At 39.3% G+C, this 18594-nt stretch overlaps 1 protein-coding gene and 1 long non-coding RNA gene across 2 annotated transcripts; both read left to right on the forward strand.

Annotated features, from left to right (window-relative positions):
• Nucleotides 1–1155: 1155 nt before the first annotated feature.
• Nucleotides 1156–13258, forward strand: LOC135570078 (uncharacterized). The gene is made up of 3 exons (XR_010463422.1): nucleotides 1156–1259; nucleotides 12315–12431; nucleotides 13141–13258. It is a non-coding gene; the product is annotated as an uncharacterized LOC135570078 (long non-coding RNA).
• Nucleotides 13259–13362: 104 nt separating this feature from the next.
• Nucleotides 13363–18344, forward strand: LOC135570076 (NLR family CARD domain-containing protein 3-like). The gene is made up of 4 exons (XM_065016141.1): nucleotides 13363–13583; nucleotides 13956–15726; nucleotides 16013–16186; nucleotides 18140–18344. Exons 1-4 carry the CDS (start codon nucleotides 13373–13375, stop codon nucleotides 18327–18329), a joined length of 2346 nt encoding a protein of 781 aa, XP_064872213.1. The 5' UTR covers nucleotides 13363–13372; the 3' UTR covers nucleotides 18330–18344.
• The last annotated feature ends 250 nt before the right edge of the window (nucleotides 18345–18594 follow it).

Genomic DNA, 18594 nt, shown 5'->3' on the forward strand with positions numbered 1-18594 from the left:
CACAACCAACATGTTGGATCTCTGTTTAGTTGTCACTGTGTTAACCACAACCAACATGTTGGATCTCTGTTTAGTTGTCACTGTGTTAACCACAACCAACATGTTGGATCTCTGTTTAGTTGTCACTGTGTTAACCACAACCAACATGTTGGATCTCTGTTTAGTTGTCACTGTGTTAACCACAACCAACATGTTGGATCTCTGTTTAGTTGTCACTGTGTTAATAACCACAACCAACATGTTGGATCTCTGTTTAGTTGTCACTGTGTTAACCACAACCAACATGTTGGATCTCTGTTTAGTTGTCACTGTGTTAACCACAACCAACATGTTGGATCTCTGTTTAGTTGTTACTGTGTTAACCACAACCAACATGCTGGATCTCTGTTTAGGGGTCACTGTGTTAACCACAACCATCATGTTGGATCTCTGTTTAGTTGTCAATGTGTTAACCACAACCAACATGCTGGATCTCTGTTTAGTTGTCACTGTGTTAACCACAACCAACATGTTGGATCTCTGTTTAGTTGTCACTGTGTTAACCACAACCAACATGTTGGATCTCTGTTTAGTTGTCACTGTATTAACCACAACCAACATGTTGGATCTCTGTTTAGTTGTCACTGTGTTAACCACAACCAACATGTTGGATCTCTGTTTAGTTGTCACTGTGTTAACCACAACCAACATGTTGGATCTCTGTTTAGTTGTCACTGTATTAACCACAACCAACATGTTGGATCTCTGTTTAGTTGTCACTGTGTTAACCACAACCAACATGTTGGATCTCTGTTTAGTTGTCACTGTGTTAACCACAACCAACATGTTGGATCTCTGTTTAGTTGTCACTGTGTTAACCACAACCAACATGTTGGATCTCTGTTTAGTTGTCACTGTGTTAACCACAACCAACATGTTGGATCTCTGTTTAGTTGTCACTGTGTTAACCACAACCAACATGTTGGATCTCTGTTTAGTTGTCACTGTGTTAACCACAACCAACATGTTGGATCTCTGTTTAGTTGTCACTGTGTTAATAACCACAACCAACATGTTGGATCTCTGTTTAGTTGTCACTGTGTTAACCACAACCAACATGCTGGATCTCTGTTTAGTTGTTACTGTGTTAACCACAACCAACATGTTGGATCTCTGTTTAGTTGTCACTGTGTTAACCACAACCAACATGCTGGATCTCTGTTTAGGGGTCAGTTCTCTAAAATGAGACTCTCTGGGGAACATGACACCAAAGCTAAGAGGTGAGATTACAATGTTGTTTGTTTCTAAAACATGTTTCCACCATTTTTTCACATTTGTTATTTATCAGACAGTATTGCTCAGGGGAACCTTGTCTGTTAAATATTGTTGTTCTAAGATTTTAATTCATAGTTTTTTGTGTATGAATTTTTGTTTTTCAAAACGCTATATAGCTGGAATGGAATGTTTGTATCCTGTATATTTGACTGTGATATGTGGTTGTCTCACCAGCACACACACACACACACACACACACACACACACACACACACACACACACACACACACACACACACACACACACACACACACACACACACACACACACACACACACACACACACACACACTTGCATGACACAATCATTTAGCCTCTTAATTATGATCTAATATGTTGGCAGCAAAACTTTATAGTGTTTATTCTGATCGTTGTTACAAGCTGAATTCTGACAATATATCCGTTATATCAACACACTCTTCACTCCTGTTGAAACCAAAAGGGTTTTATCTTCCTACAATATACAGAACCACTAAAGTTCTATATAGAACCCTTTATAGGAGGTTAGGAAGTGTCTGAGTATACAGTATATATAGAATATATATAGAAACCTTTATAGGAGGTTAGGAAGTGTCAGAGTATACAGTATATATAGAATATATATAGAACCCTTTATAGGAGGTTAGCCTGTCTGAGTATACAGTATATATAGAACCCTTTATAGGAGGTTAGCCTGTCTGAGTATACAGTATATATAGAACCCTTTATAGGAGGTTAGCCTGTCTGAGTATACAGTATATATTTAACCCTTTATAGGAGGTTAGCCTGTCTGAGTATACAGTATATATTTAACCCTTTATAGGAGGTTAGCCTGTCTGAGTATACAGTATATATTTAACCCTTTATAGGAGGTTAGCCTGTCTGAGTATACAGTATATATTTAACCCTTTATAGGAGGTTAGCCTGTCTGAGTATACAGTATATATAGAACCCTTTATAGGAGGTTAGCCTGTCTGAGTATACAGTATATATTTAACCCTTTATAGGAGGTTAGCCTGTCTGAGTATACAGTATATATTTAACCCTTTATAGGGCTCTTTGTTCAGAACTCTAGAGGTTCTTCTTCACTGAATTGATCTTCATTATATCCAAACACACTGGTGGTCAGGGAGGCATCTCTTTGTTTGAACGATGGTCCACGTCAACTCTGGCATTACAATACAATACATTACAATACAATACAATACAATACATTACAATACATTACATCACATTACAATAATGGACAGTAACTTTAGTGTTTAACCCCTCCTCTCTTCACTAGATGGGACGGTAACTTTAGTGTTTAACCCCTCCTCTCTTCACTAGATGGACGGTAACTTTAGTGTTTAACCCCTCCTCTCTTCACTAGATGGACGGTAACTTTAGTGTTTAACCCCTCCTCTCTTCACTAGATGGACGGTAACTTTAGTGTTTAACCCCTCCTCTCTTCACTAGATGTACGGTAACTTTAGTGTTTAACCCCTCCTCTCTTCACTAGATGGACGGTAACTTTAGTGTTTAACCCCTCCTCTCTTCACTAGATGGACAGTAACTTTAGTGTTTAACCCCTCCTCTCTTCACTAGATGGACGGTAACTTTAGTGTTTAACCCCTCCTCTCTTCACTAGATGGACGGTAACTTTAGTGTTTAACCCCTCCTCTCTTCACTAGATGGACGGTAACTTTAGTGTTTAACCCCTCCTCTCTTCAGATGGACGGTAACTTTAGTGTTTAACCCCTCCTCTCTTCACTAGATGGATGGTAACTTTAGTGTTTAACCCCTCCTCTCTTCACTAGATGGACGGTAACTTTAGTGTTTAACCCTCCTCTCTTCACTAGATGGCGGTAACTTTAGTGTTTAACCCTCCTCTCTTCACTAGATGGACGGGTAACTTTAGTGTTTAACCCCTCCTCTCTTCACTAGATGGACGGTAACTTTAGTGTTTAACCCTCCTCTCTTCACTAGATGGACGGTAACTTTAGTGTTTAACCCTCCTCTCTTCACTAGATGGCCGGGAACTTTAGTGTTTAACCCTCCTCTCTTCACTAGATGGCCGGTAACTTTAGTGTTTAACCCCTCCTCTCTTCACTAGATGGACAGTAACTTTAGTGTTTAACCCCTCCTCTCTTCACTAGATGGACGGTAACTTTAGTGTTTAACCCTCCTCTCTTCACTAGATGGACAGTAACTTTAGTGTTTAACCCCTCCTCTCTTCACTAGATGGACGGTAACTTTAGTGTTTAACCCCTCCTCTCTTCACTAGATGGACAGTAACTTTAGTGTTTAACCCCTCCTCTCTTCACTAGATGGACAGTAACTTTAGTGTTTAACCCCTCCTCTCTTCACTAGATGGACAGTAACTTTAGTGTTTAACCCCTCCTCTCTTCACTAGATTGACAGTAACTTTAGTGTTTAACCCCTCCTCTCTTCACTAGATGGACGGTAAACTTTAGTGTTTAACCCCTCCTCTCTTCACTAGATGGACAGTAACTTTAGTGTTTAACCCCTCCTCTCTTCACTAGATGGACGGTAACTTTAGTGTTTAACCCCTCCTCTCTTCACTAGATGGACGGTAACTTTAGTGTTTAACCCCTCCTCTCTTCACTAGATGGACGGTAACTTTAGTGTTTAACCCCTCCTCTCTTCACTAGATGGACGGTAACTTTAGTGTTTAACCCTCCTCTCTTCACTAGATGGACGGTAACTTTAGTGTTTAACCCCTCCTCTCTTCACTAGATGGACGGTAACTTTAGTGTTTAACCCCTCCTCTCTTCACTAGATGGACGGTAAACTTTAGTGTTTAACCCCTCCTCTCTTCACTAGATGGACAGTAACTTTAGTGTTTAACCCCTCCTCTCTTCACTAGATGGACGGTAACTTTAGTGTTTAACCCCTCCTCTCTTCACTAGATGGACGGTAACTTTAGTGTTTAACCCCTCCTCTCTTCACTAGATGGACGGTAACTTTAGTGTTTAACCCCTCCTCTCTTCACTAGATGGACGGTAACTTTAGTGTTTAACCCCTCCTCTCTTCACTAGATGGACGGTAACTTTAGTGTTTAACCCCTCCTCTCTTCACTAGATGGACGGTAACTTTAGTGTTTAACCCCTCCTCTCTTCACTAGATGGACGGTAAACTTTAGTGTTTAACCCCTCCTCTCTTCACTAGATGGACAGTAACTTTAGTGTTTAACCCCTCCTCTCTTCACTAGATGGACGGTAACTTTAGTGTTTAACCCCTCCTCTCTTCACTAGATGGACGGTAACTTTAGTGTTTAACCCCTCCTCTCTTCACTAGATGGACGGTAACTTTAGTGTTTAACCCCTCCTCTCTTCACTAGATGGACGGTAACTTTAGTGTTTAACCCCTCCTCTCTTCACTAGATGGACGGTAACTTTAGTGTTTAACCCCTCCTCTCTTCACTAGATGGACGGTAACTTTAGTGTTTAACCCCTCCTCTCTTCACTAGATGGACGGTAACTTTAGTGTTTAACCCCTCCTCTCTTCACTAGATGGACAGTAACTTTAGTGTTTAACCCCTCCTCTCTTCACTAGATGGACAGTAAACTTTAGTGTTTAACCCTTATGTGTCCAAGGACCAAACTTTTGAATATTATTTTCGGTGCACCTCAAGTAGGCTGGAAACATGACATTTACAACGTTTTTTTTTCTGATAACTAGTTAATTGCATCCGCCATGGAGCCCAGTTTCATAATATTATGTTATGTTATATAGTAATCGCTACAAAACAGGCCTTATTTTAGGTCATTCTTCTTCCTGCCAGCTCCTATTAGTTCTATTGAGCTCCGTGGAATCAACTCACCTTCTGAACGTTCTATTCCCAGCTCATTGTTCTGCGTCACAATGGCAGCTTCACTATTGTATCAAAGACACCTGCTGGCATTAAGCTTCAACTCTGACGTCAGGTTACTTATTATTTACAGGGTTACAGATACTTGGTGAACGTGATCAATGTCCTTAAATCTTTTCTGGTCATGGTTTACCATATTTGTTTTCAGAAAAAGGTATACCACCTAACTAAAACGAATGTCCCTGTCCTCTTTTTCAAGATAAGGCCAATTTAAACAGCCAGAAGAAGTTTTTAAAATGAAGAAACATCACTTTTTTTGATGACTTGTTTCTAAATGGCTGCTGGGTAATTTGATATGCATCGAAATGTTCGTTCGTAGACATCGGATTGAGTGAAAGCTGCGCAGTTTCACTGAGTTAGAAAACAAATGGACAGGTGTAGCTCACTGATTTGTAGATCTGACGCAGATGCTACCTCAGATTATGAGCCTATCAGGTGTCGTGAATGAGTTATGTAGTACCCACAGAAGGCCACAGGGAGGAGCAAGAGACCTATAAACCCATACTGTTTTTTTACATTAAAAACTCTGAACCTAACAATCAATCAAATGTATTTATAAAGCCCTTTTTACATCAGCAGATGTCACAAAGAGCTCTACAGAAACTCTATAATCAATTTTATCCTTGATCCCTAACCATACGTGTTACCCAGAGAAGGCCACAGCCCATACTGTTTTTTTTTATAAAGCCCTTTTTAACATCAGCATCTAACCCTACGTATGACCTATTTTAGCATTAACATTAACCCTAATTATTTTAGAAACTGTTTTAGTAATAATATTATGTTAGTAAATACCATTATAGTACTAAATAGCACTGATTATTTTGTTAATCAAAACCTGTCTCAGCATTTTGCTGTTTTTGTTTTGTTATTTTATTATATTTATTATTGCAAGGCAGAACACTTGATCAACAAGCCACGTCTGTTTGATTTTTCAAATGTGGTTTGAACTGGGTGACCAAGTAACTTTTATGTGAAAGTCTAGCAATTGGCGTGTGATAGGTGGTGCAGGTTAGAGATCTAAGGAATTAATGAGAAAAATACACTTTATTTCTCAGCTGCCCCACCAACGTCTGTAGGTATTGCGAGTAAACAACCTCAGAATAGAAAATAGCACATTTTCCACCGGGATTCGAACCAGCCACCTTTAGGCCACAGGTCCAACTCCTTAACCACTGGGTGAAAACCTGAGTTAATCTTGGGGAATAAGCATGAGTTAATCTGCCAAAATGAAGACAAAATGCTATGCAGTTATACATAATTATTATACATAAATCATTGCCAAAAGCACAAGACATACTGTTGCATGTTGGTCTATATTATTAATGGATTGATCATATAGAAATATAAAACATTCTTTTAACTACTACAATGCAATTACATGTGGAGCATGAACCACTGACTCACTGCATTATTCTATAGTATTATCAAGACACCTGCTGTTAACTCTTAACTACTTAGGACACCTGCTGTTAACTCTTAACTACTTAGGACACCTGCTGTTAACTCTTAACTACTTAGGACACCTGCTGTTAACTCTTAACTACTTAGGACACCTGCTGTTAACTCTTAACTACTTAGGACACCTGCTGTTAACTCTTAACTACTTAGGACACCTGCTGTTAACTCTTAACTACTTAGGACAGCTGCTGTTATCTCTTAACTACTTAGGACACCTGCTGTTAACTCTTAACTACTTAGGACACCTGCTGTTAACTCTTAACTACTTAGGACAGCTGCTGTTAACTCTTAACTACTTAGGACACCTGCTGTTAACTCTTAACTACTTAGGACAGCTGCTGTTAACTCTTAACTACTTAGGACAGCTGCTGTTAACTCTTAACTACTTAGGACAGCTGCTGTTAACTCTTAACTACTTAGGACACCTGCTGTTAACTCTTAACTACTTAGGACACCTGCTGTTAACTCTTAACTACTTAGGACACCTGCTGTTAACTCTTAACTACTTAGGACACCTGCTGTTAACTCTTAACTACTTAGGACACCTGCTGTTAACTCTTAACTACTTAGGACACCTGCTGTTAACTCTTAACTACTTAGGACAGCTGCTGTTAACTCTTAACTACTCAGGACACCTGCTGTTAAATCTTAACTACTTAGGACAGCTGCTGTTAACTCTTAACTACTTAGGACAGCTGCTGTTAACTCTTAACTACTCAGGACACCTGCTGTTAACTCTTAACTACTTAGGACAGCTGCTGTTAACTCTTAACTACTTAGGACACCTGCTGTTAACTCTTAACTACTTAACTAATATCTGCCGACTAGGTGGGACTAGAGACTTCATAAATAGCTTTAATTTATACCCATAAGTGTAAAATGTCTTTATTCTCAGCACTTATACGACCAATTTTCTCCTCTGAGACACTTTGTGGATATGGACCCAGATCTCAACATATTGTTACAAAAAAACATAGAATGTTTGTTTAACATAATAATACAAAATGAATATTACTAATGTAACCCACTGTAAAGACTGGGTTTAGGTTATTGTGCTGCACTGATCATGTCCGCGTTCTGGAACTGTCCTCGTCCCCCTTCGGTGTGGCGCCAAGGATATTGTCCGGTTACGCGCAGAGTGGACTGAGGTGATCTTGGGGAATAACTACGGAGTTTGTTACAGTGTTGAGACACCGAAGTTTATTGTTCAATTTGCATTTTTCTTTACGGCCAGGGACAGTATGAGTGTAGCCATATCCTTTTCACTCTCTATACTTGTTTAATTTTGTGGTTCACCGGATTCATCATTATCGAGATGAGGGACAGAAACGACCTGCTAGCTAGTCGGTACAGCTCGGTAAGTTAGATAGCTACTCTACCAGCAGCATCCTAGTTATCCTAGCTAGTCGGTACAGCTCGGTAAGTTAGCTAGTTACTCTACCAGCAGCATCCTAGTTACCATAGCTACCACTACATCATCACCGGCTGTCTGCATTTCTTGTGGACCGATGGAGCTCCCGGTTGTTTCTTCCACCTGTTAAATCCCGGTGAGGCTTCTCCCTCTCTCGTTGACGGATGCTGGCTACCTCTGTCCGGTTCTCCTCTCTTCAATAGATGGACGGTAACTTTAGTGTTTAACCCGTCTGAGTCCAAGGACCGAACTTTTTAATATTATTTTCAGGGCGCCTCAATAGCAGGTATTGAACCCCGGGTAAATAATCACTAGTCAGAACCTCAACCTCAGTATACATTCATTATAAAATATATTGTGAGTAAACAACCTCAGAGTGCGTCTTCCAGCCCTCCAATAAATTACATAATTCAACCCTCCCGGTTAGTAAATTTACCTCAACAAGCCCCTCATTTGCTCGAGAAGGCAGAGTGACGCTCTCTTTTAAAAAGCATGTGAAAAAGGTAATTCAAATAACCAAATTCAACCTAGCTAATTTCCGATTTATACGAAATTGTTTGACTACAGAGGTAGCAAAACTGTACTTCAATTCTATGATACTCCCCACTTAACATACTGCTTGACTAGTTGGGCCCAAGCTTGCTGTACAACATTAAAACCTATTCAGTCTGTCTACAAACAGGCTCTCAAAGTGCTTGATAGGAAGCCCAATAGCCATCATCATTGTCACATCCTTAGAAAGCATGAGCTCTTGAGTTGGGAAAATCTTGTGCAATACACCGACGCATGTCTTGTATTCAAGATCCTTAATGGCCTGGCTCCCCCTCCACTCAATATTTTTGTTAAACAGAAAACCCAGACATATGGCAGCAGATCCACAAGGTCTGCCATGAGAGGTGACTGTATAGTTCCCCTAAGGAAAAGCACCTTTAGTAAATCTGCATTCTCTGTGAGAGCTTCCCATGTCTGGAATACACTGCCATCAGACACACATAACTGCACCACATATCACACTTTCACAAAATGCTTGAAGACCTGGCTAAAGGTCAATCAGATTTGTGAACATGGTCCCTAGCTGTGTGTTGCCGCTTTCCATGTTGTCTATTGTCTGTAGCTTGTGAGGTGTGGAAACACTTTGTTGCTTTTATGAATTTTTTGCTGCTTTTTGTTCTATGTTGCTCTGTCTGTATGCTACGTCTTGCTTGTCCTATGTTGCTCTGTCTGTATGCTACGTCTTGCTTGTCCTATGTTGCTCTGTCTGTATGCTATGTCTTGCTTGTCCTATGTTGCTATGTCTTGCTTGTTCTATGTTGCTATTGTCTATATTGTAATTGTTTTTAATAACCTGCCCAGGGACTGCGGTTGAAAATTAACCGGCTGGCTAAAACCGGCACTTTTACTGAAACGTTGATTAATGTGCACTGTCCCTGTAAAAATAAAATAAACTCAAAGTCAATGAATGTACCTGGAAAAAACGTTTTTCTCAACCAGAGGTGAATTCATTAATTAATGTTTAGGCTTATTGATAATCGTTATATCAATGAAGTACAATTTCAAAACATGAGCATAAAAACAGGTAATAATAAACATGAATCATCATTATATTACTTCACAGTAATCTGTTAAATGCTTTTTCAGTGTTTCCTCTTGTGTTAGCAGTGTGGAAAGGGACAGAAAGAAGCACACAGGAGTTTTCCTGTGAGGGGAGTGGTGGTGTATCCAGGGAGAAAACTAAACTAATCTTTTGAAATGTCATTTGTGGTCTTATGCCTCCATCTATTGGAATTATGGAGCAACTGCAGTAGTACTGAATAATGTGTAATTCCTTACGAAAGTATTAATTACTCAGAATTTCAAAATATAAAATCTTCTAGTTAATTTGATCAATTTACATAAAATAACCATTTATAGCATAACAAACAATGAAACTGACAGACACCAAAAGTGATCAAATTAACTAGAAGATTTTATATTTTGGAATTGTGATACAGTGAGTGATACAGTGAGTTATAAGTGAAATAATCTGTCTGTAAACAATTGGGTTTTAATGACTTCCGGAAGTTTACATACACAACAATCGTTTACAGACAGATTATTTCACTTATAATTCACTGTATCACAATTGCAGTGGGTCAAAAGTTTACATACACTAAGTTGACTGTACCTTTAAACAGCTTGGAAAATTCCAGAAAATTATGTCATGGCTTTAGATGCATCTGATAAGCTAATTGACATTATTTGAGTCAGGTGTACCTGTGGATGTAATTCAAGGCCTACCTTTAAACTCAGTGCCTCTTTGCTTGACATCATGGAAAATCTACAGATATCAGCCAACAAATTGTGGACCTCCACAAGTCTGGTTCATCCTTGGGAGCCATTTCCAAATGCCTGAAGGTACCACGTTCATCTGTACAAACAATAGTACGCAAGTATAAACACCATGGGACCATGCAGCCGCCATACCGCTCAGGAAGGAGACGCGTTCTGTCTCCTAGAGATGAATGTGCGAAAAGTGCAAATCAATTCCAGAACAACAGCATAGGACCTTGTGAAGATGCTGGAGGACACAGGTACAATAGCATCAATATCCACAGTAAAACTTGTCCTATTTCAACATAACCTGAAAGGCCTCTCAGCAAGGAAGAAGCTACTGCTCCAAAACCACCATAAAAAGCCAGACTACGGTTTGCAACTGCACATGGGGACAAAGATCATACTTTTTGGAGAAATGTCCTCTGGTCTGATGAAACAAAAATAGAACTGTTTGGCCATAATGACCATCATTATGTTTGGAGGAATAAGGGGATGCTTGCAAACCGAAGAACATCATCCCAACTTTGAAGCACGGGGTGGCAGCATCACGTTGTGGGGTGCTTTGCTGCAGGAGAGACTGGTGCACTTCATAAAATAGATGGCATCATGAGGGAGGAAAATTATGTGGATATATTGAAGCAACATCTCTAAACATCAGTCAGGAAGTTAAAGCTTGGTGGCAAATGGGTCTTCCAAACGGACAATTACCCAAAGCATACTTCCAAAGTTGTGGCAAAATGGCTTAAGGACAAAAAAGTCAAGGTATTGGAGTGGCCATCACAAAGCCCTGACCTCAATCCTACAGAAAACATGTGGATAGAACTGAAAAAGCGTGTGCAAGGAGACCTACAAACCTGACTCGGTTACACCAGCTCTGTCAGGAGGAATGGGCCAAAATTCACCCAACTTATTGTGGGAAGCTTGTGTAAGGCTACCCGAAACATTTGACCCAAGTTAAACAATTTAAAGACACTGCTACCAAATACTAATTGAGTGTATGTAAACTTATGCCCCACTGAGAATGTGATGAAATAAATAAAAGCTGAAATAAATCATTGTCTATACCATTATTCTGACATTTCACATTCTTAAAATAAAGTGGTGATCTTAACTGACCTAAAACAGGGAATTTTTACTGGGATTAAATGTCAGAAATGGCAAAAAACTGAGTTTAAATGTATTTGGTATGTCAACTTCCGACTGTACATATATATGGGGTGGGCAGTCTATGTTTGTTTTTCTATGATTTGGGGATTTCTATGTTTCGGCCTAGTATGGTTCTAAATCAGAGGCAGGTGTCATTAGTTGTCTCTGATTGAGAATCATACTTAGGTAGCCTTGGTTTCACTGTGTGTTTGTGGGTGTTTGTTTCCGTGTCTGTGTTTTTCGCCACACGGTACTGTTTCGGGTTTCGGTCGTTTATTGTTTTTTGTATTCAGTTGTTCATGTGTACTATTTCTTATTAAAAGAGCCACGCCGCATATTGGTCCTCCGATCCCTTACATATATATATATATATATATATATATAACTTTTTTATTTACCTTTCAAAGCAGAATTACGTTCCTCAACTGTAGTGTTTTATTTAATCTCTAATTTTATCCAATGTAAAAAAAACACCATTTCATGTTTTGCAACATAAGACATAATTCAGCCGGTTGGTCACGTTTGGGAGAGGCATTTAAATAGCATTTTGAGGAAAAAACATGATTCTTTGTCTCTCTGAAATGAAACCATCAAGTGATAGACTTTAAACAAATGCATGTCTTTCATTGAACAACCCAATGCCATGATAGTGAAAAAACACACCAAGATATTTCACAATTTATTTAAAGAATAAAAGCTAATTTACCAACATTTCTGAAAAGTGATATATAGCGTTATGGAATGAAACTCTTATGTTTCCCCATCTGAGCTCAGAGTAGATGAGAGATGTAATGTTTGTCTCTGTTGTGTTGAAGCCCAATCAAGCAGGAGAGACCAGCCTCCCCTGTACCCAGCTGTGTGTCCATGAAGAGTGACCGGTCTATGCTTCAACCTATACTGTTTAGAGAGGGATACTTTTCTACTGAACAAAGGTAAGAAGAACTCATGGGTCCTGGTCAGTGAGTTAAACAACACCGTCTCTAGTAATTTCTCCTCCCATTTTCCCATTTATTGTTGTTGTTTCCATAATCAATAGGCTCATCCTTTTATCCATTTTCATAGTCCTAAAACAATATTAAACAAAAACAACATTCCCTCGTGTGTGTGTGTGTGTGTGTGTGTGTGTGTGTGTGTGTGTGTGTGTGTGTGTGTGTGTGTGTGTGTGTGTGTGTGTGTGTGTGTGTGTGTGTGTACTCCCTGGATGAGGAGTGTGGTGGTTAATTTCTTTACTATCAAATGAGGAGAGACACACTTATCAGTCAGAGTTACACTTAAACTAAATCTTTAATAATACGAGCTTTGCAATAGCCTAGACTTGTCAATGATTCACCATTTATAATTATCCGTTGAGAGTGATAAATCAAAAGCACAAAGGTCTTTTATAGCCAAGATACACCCCTTTCAACATGACGAACAACAGATACATAGAAAGGTTAAGGCTCCAAACTAAACTAAAACTAAAACCATTTCTCCAACGGTAACATGAACTCATGCTCTTTCACCTAAAGACATCATACATCTTCTCTGTCACTTTTATGTCATAGAGGCCCATCATTAGTACACAATAGTTAACAGAATACTCTATTCTGTCGAAAAAAACCAACCCTGACGGGAGATATATGTTTTATGTTTTGTCCACAGAAACCAACAGGAGAGATCAGAGTCAGAGATTCTCAGTGGTCAGTCTTCCCAGAGTCATCAAACAGACCTGGACTCCATATTCAGTGTATGTGGTCCTGTTATGTACATTTGTTTTTGTTTACCTCAAATAAAGTTGATCTGTCAATCATTCATTAATGTGTTAATGAGAAAGCATTTATTCTCTTGCTTAATTTATTTACTTGATTTTTTTCAGTCGCTTGAAGAGAATATTATGACATTTGTGAAGAACGAGCTGAAGATATTCAAGAGGATTCTTAGTCCGGAACTCCCAGAAGGCTTTGAGAGTCAGAAGCAGGATAAGGAAGTGGTGGATGCTGAAGATGAGCAGCAGGAGAGCAGTGCCAGAGAGGGGGCTCTGAAGATCACACTGCACATCCTGAGGAAAATGAACCAGAAGGAGCTTGCTGACACACTGGAGAAATGTAAGATCTGTCTGCCTCATGTTGAATGATGTTTTATAACATTTAAAAGCTGTAGCTAAAGTACAGCTAAAGTAGCTGTGTAACTCAATGATATTGTAGCAGCCTTAACACAACACCTAGTGACCTCATCAAGTAGCAGCAGGGATGTGTTGTGGTGATTCATTTAGAGAGAGAGAACATTAATAATACCATCAATAATACCAATAATAATATAATCAGTCACACCAGTCTGTAATGCATTATGAAAACATTTACAGATTTATACAGTCAGTTAAGAGAATAAATTATTATAATGTAAAACTTTATAACAGTCCTACAATACTGTAGGCATTAAAACAGACGTAATATTAATATCCTCTGTGTTATTTCTAGATTCAGATGAGCTTGCTGTGATTTGCCAACGTGAACTCAAATCTAATCTAAAGAAGAAGTTTCAATGTGTATTTGAGGGGATCGCTAAACAAGGAAACCCAACACTTCTCAATAAGATCTACACAGAGCTCTACATCACAGAGGGTGGAACAGGAGAGGTCAATAATGAACATGAGCTGAGACAGATTGAGACAACAACCAGGAAACAAGCAAGACCAGAGACTGCAATCAAATGTAATGACATCTTCAAACCCTTAACTGGACAAGACAAACTTATCAGAACTGTGCTGACAAAGGGAGTCGCTGGCATTGGAAAAACAGTCTCTGTGCAGAAGTTCATTCTGGACTGGGCTGAAGGAAAAGCAAATCAGGATGTCCAATTTGTATTTTCATTCCCTTTTCGGGAGCTGAATTTGATGAAAGGGGACAAACACACTTTCATTGAACTTCTTAATCACTTCTCAATGGAAACCAAACAATCAAGAATCTCAAACTACGACAAGTACAAAGTTCTGTTCATCTTTGATGGTCTGGATGAGTGCCGACTGCCCCTAGACTTCCAGAAGAACAAGATCTGTTGGGACGTCACAGAGTCAACCTCAGTGGATGTTCTGCTGACAAATCTCATCAAGGGAAATCTGCTTCCCTCTGCTCTCCTCTGGATAACTACCCGACCTGCAGCAGCCAATAAGATCCCTTCAGGGTGTGTTGACCAGGTGACAGAGGTACGAGGGTTCAATGACCCACAGAAGGAGGAGTACTTCAGGAAGAGATTCAGTGATGAGGACCTGGCCAGCAGAATCATCTCACACATAAAGACATCAAGGAGCCTCCACATCATGTGCCACATTCCAGTCTTCTGTTGGATTTCTGCAACAGTCTTTGAACACATGCTGAAACATAAGAGAGAAGAGATGCCCAAGACTCTGACTGAGATGTACACACACCTTGTGGAGTTTCATACCAAACAGAAGAATGAAAAGTATCTTGGGAAAGAAGAGACAGATCCACACTGGAATAAAGAGAGCATTCTGTCACTGGGAAAACTGGCTTTTCAACAGCTTGTGAATGGCAATCTGATTTTCTATGAAGAAGACCTGAAAGAGGCTGGCATTGATGTTAATGAAGCCTCAGTGTACTCAGGATTGTGCACACAGCTCTTTAAAGAGGAATGTGTGCTGTACCAGGACAAGGTGTACTGCTTCGTGCATCTGAGCATTCAGGAGTTTCTGGCTGCTGTATATGTGTTTCTCTCATTCATCAACAACAATGAGAATCTAATGAACAAACTGCAAACAAGTGACAAGTCTGAAGTTACTGTCTACAAGAGTGCTGTGGATAAAGCCTTACAAAGTGAGACAGGAAACCTGGACCTTTTCCTCCGCTTCCTTCTGGGCCTCTCACTGGAGTCCAATCAGAAGCACTTACGAGGTCTACTGACAAAGACAAGAAGCAGCTCACAGAGCCATGAAGACACAGTCGAGTACATCAAGGAGAAGATCGGGGAGGATCTCTCTCCAGAGAGGAGCATCAATCTGTTCCACTGTCTGAATGAACTGAATGACCATTCTCTAGTGGAGGAGATCCAAAGATACCTGAGATCAGGAAGTCTCTCAGAAGACGAACTGTCACCTGCACAGTGGTCAGCTCTGGTCTTTGTGTTGCTGACTTCAGAAAAGGAGCTGGATGTGTTTGACCTGAAGAAATACTCCAGATCAGAGGAAGGTCTTCTGAGGCTGCTGCCAGTGGTCAAAGCCTCCAGAGCTGTTCTGTGAGTAAATAAAATGACATATAAGAACTAATCATCAGGAAGAAATATTCAGTTTAGAGAAAAATATGTATTATAATATGTCTATAATATTATATTGAAAAACATATTGAATAAATTCATTGATTTTCACATTAGTATAACAATATGACCATACAATTCTAGGAGACGGAAGATGAATCTATATGTTGTTTGTGAGAATAAACCAAATGCATCTGCCATTGTCCTTCTACACTACTGGTGTTAAATTAACAGTGTGTTTGTGAAGTCATGATGATCTCTTTGTCAGGCTGTCAGGCTGTGGAGTCACAGAGGAAGGCTGTGCTTCTCTGGTCTCAGCTCTGAGGTCAAACCCCTCACACCTGAGAGAGCTGGACCTGAGTAACAATGACCTGAAGGATTCAGGAGTGAAGCTGCTCTCTGCTGGACTGGGGAATCCCCACTGTAAACTGGAGACTCTGAGGTCAGTATTATCAGATATGAAAGCACTTTTATGTATGTAGTTCTCCCATTTGAAAAGTCGTAATTATTCGGTTATATTCACTTATAGTTTATTAAAGTAGTCATACGTTTAGTATTTGGTCCCATATTCCATGCCTGCAGTGATTACATCAAGCTTGTGATTCTACTAACTTGTTGAATTAATTTGCAGTTTGTCTTGGTTGTGTTTTGGATGTTTTCCTAATAGAAACTGAAAGGTGAATAATGTCCTGTCATTTTGGAGTCACTTTACTTGTATTGTCAGTAAGAATAGAAGATGTTTCTGAACACTTCTACATTCATGTGGATGCTACCAAGATTATGAATAATCATGAATGAATCGAGAATGATGATGAATGAGAAAGTTACAGAGGAACAAAGATCAGACCCCCTCTGTTATTGGTAATGGTGAGAGGTTAGCATGTTTTGTTGTAGCCTCTGTTATTGGTAATGGTGAGAGGTTAGCATGTTTTGTTGTAGCCTCTGTTATTGGTAATGGTGAGAGGTTAGCATGTTTTGTTGTAGTCTCTGTTATTGGTAATGGTGAGAGGTTAGCATGTTTTGTTGTAGTCTCTGTTATTGGTAATGGTGAGAGGTTAGCATGTTTTGTTGTAGTCTCTGTTATTGGTAATGGTGAGAGGTTAGCATGTTTTGTTGTAGTCTCTGTTATTGGTAATGGTGAGAGGTTAGTATGTTTTGTTGTAGTCTCTGTTATTGGTAATGGTGAGAGGTTAGCATGTTTTGTTGTAGTCTCTGTTATTGGTAATGGTGAGAGGTTAGTATGGTTTGTTGTAGCCTCTGTTATTGGTAATGGTGAGAGGTTAGTATGTTTTGTTGTAGTCTCTGTAATTGGTAATGGTGAGAGGTTAGCATGTTTTGGACAATGACCCCAAGCATACGTCCAAAGTTGTAGTAAAATGGCTTAAGGACAACAAAGTCAATGTATTGGAGTGGCCATCACAAATCCCTGACCTCAATCCTACAGAAAATTTGAGGGCAGAACTGAAAAAGCATGTGTGAGCAAGGAGACCTACAAACTTGACTCAGTTACACCAGCTCTGTCAGGAGGAATGGGCCAAAATTCACCCAACTTATTGTGGGAAGCTTGTGGAAGGCTACCCGAAACATTTGACCCAAGTTAAACAATGTAAAGGCAATGCTACCAAATACTAATTGAGTGTATGTAAACTTCTGACCCACTGGGAATGTGATGAAAGAAATAAAAGCTTAAATAAATAATTCTCTCTACTATTATTCTGACATTTCACATTCTTAAAATAAAGTGGTGATCCTAACTGACCTAAAACAGGGAATTTTAACTAGGATTAAATGTCAGGAATTGTAAAAATTGAGTTTAAAAGTATTTGGCTAAGGTGTATGTAAACTACCGACGTCAACTGTATGTATTAAAATATCCTCAAATAAAAGGTGACATTATAAACTGTCACCTCATATGAAACATTTGATCTGAAATCCAAAATGTTGGAGTATAGAGACACATTTAAAATGTTAGCTTCACTGTCTAAATAGATATGGTGTGGACTGTATACTCAATACAATCTAAATCTGATACCTCACTGTCTAAATAGATATGGTGTGGACTGTATACTCAATACAATCTACATCTGATACCTCACTGTCTAAATAGATATGGTGTGGACTGTTTACTCAATACAATCTAAATCTGATACCTCACTGTCTAAATAGATATGGTGTGGACTGTATACTCAATACAATCTAAATCTGATACCTCACTGTCTGTCTTTTGAGTGATACTGATTTTTAAACTGGTCTGGTCAGTCTTCTCAAATATTTGTACTATACATGTTTCTATCTGCAGGCAATACTTTGATCATGTGTCATTTTTAATGATGATACACTATTTTCACCACCAAAGAATATCAGTGTGATTTTAATATGATTTGACTCTTTGCAGGCTGTCAGGCTGTCTAGTCACAGAGGAAGGCTGTGCTTCTCTGGTCTCAGCTCTGAGGTCAAACCCCGCACACCTGAGAGAGCTGGACCTGAGTAACAATGACCTGAAGGATTCAGGAGTGAAGCTGCTCTCTGCTGGACTGGGGAATCCCCACTGTAAACTGGAGACTCTGAGGTCAGTATTCCTGTAGTTGGTCAACAAGTGATAACTGTTCACCAGATCCACATGTGTTTACCAGACACACATAGTCCACACCATATGTGTTTGGACAGTGAAGCTTACAGTTTTAAATGTGGTGCTTTGATCCAGCATTTTGGATTTGAGATATAATGTTTCATATTAATTGACTGTACAGAATGTCACCTTTTATTTAAAGGTATTTTCATACATATTTATTTTACAGTTTATAAATGAAAACACTTTATGTATCTAGTTCTCCCATTTGAAAAAGTCAT

This window comes from Oncorhynchus nerka, unplaced genomic scaffold (assembly GCF_034236695.1).
Source record: "Oncorhynchus nerka isolate Pitt River unplaced genomic scaffold, Oner_Uvic_2.0 unplaced_scaffold_1121, whole genome shotgun sequence".
In the NCBI taxonomy this organism is placed as follows: Eukaryota; Metazoa; Chordata; class Actinopteri; order Salmoniformes; family Salmonidae; genus Oncorhynchus; species Oncorhynchus nerka.

Coding starts and splice junctions, on each gene's coding strand:
- LOC135570076 (XM_065016141.1), top strand. CDS start 13,373: ATGACATTTGTGAAGAACGAGCTGAAGATATTCAAGAGGATTCTTAGT. Junction 15,727..16,012: donor AAAGCCTCCAGAGCTGTTCT/GTGAGTAAATAA, acceptor TCTCTTTGTCAG/GCTGTCAGGCTGTGGAGTCA. Junction 16,187..18,139: donor TGTAAACTGGAGACTCTGAG/GTCAGTATTATC, acceptor GACTCTTTGCAG/GCTGTCAGGCTGTCTAGTCA.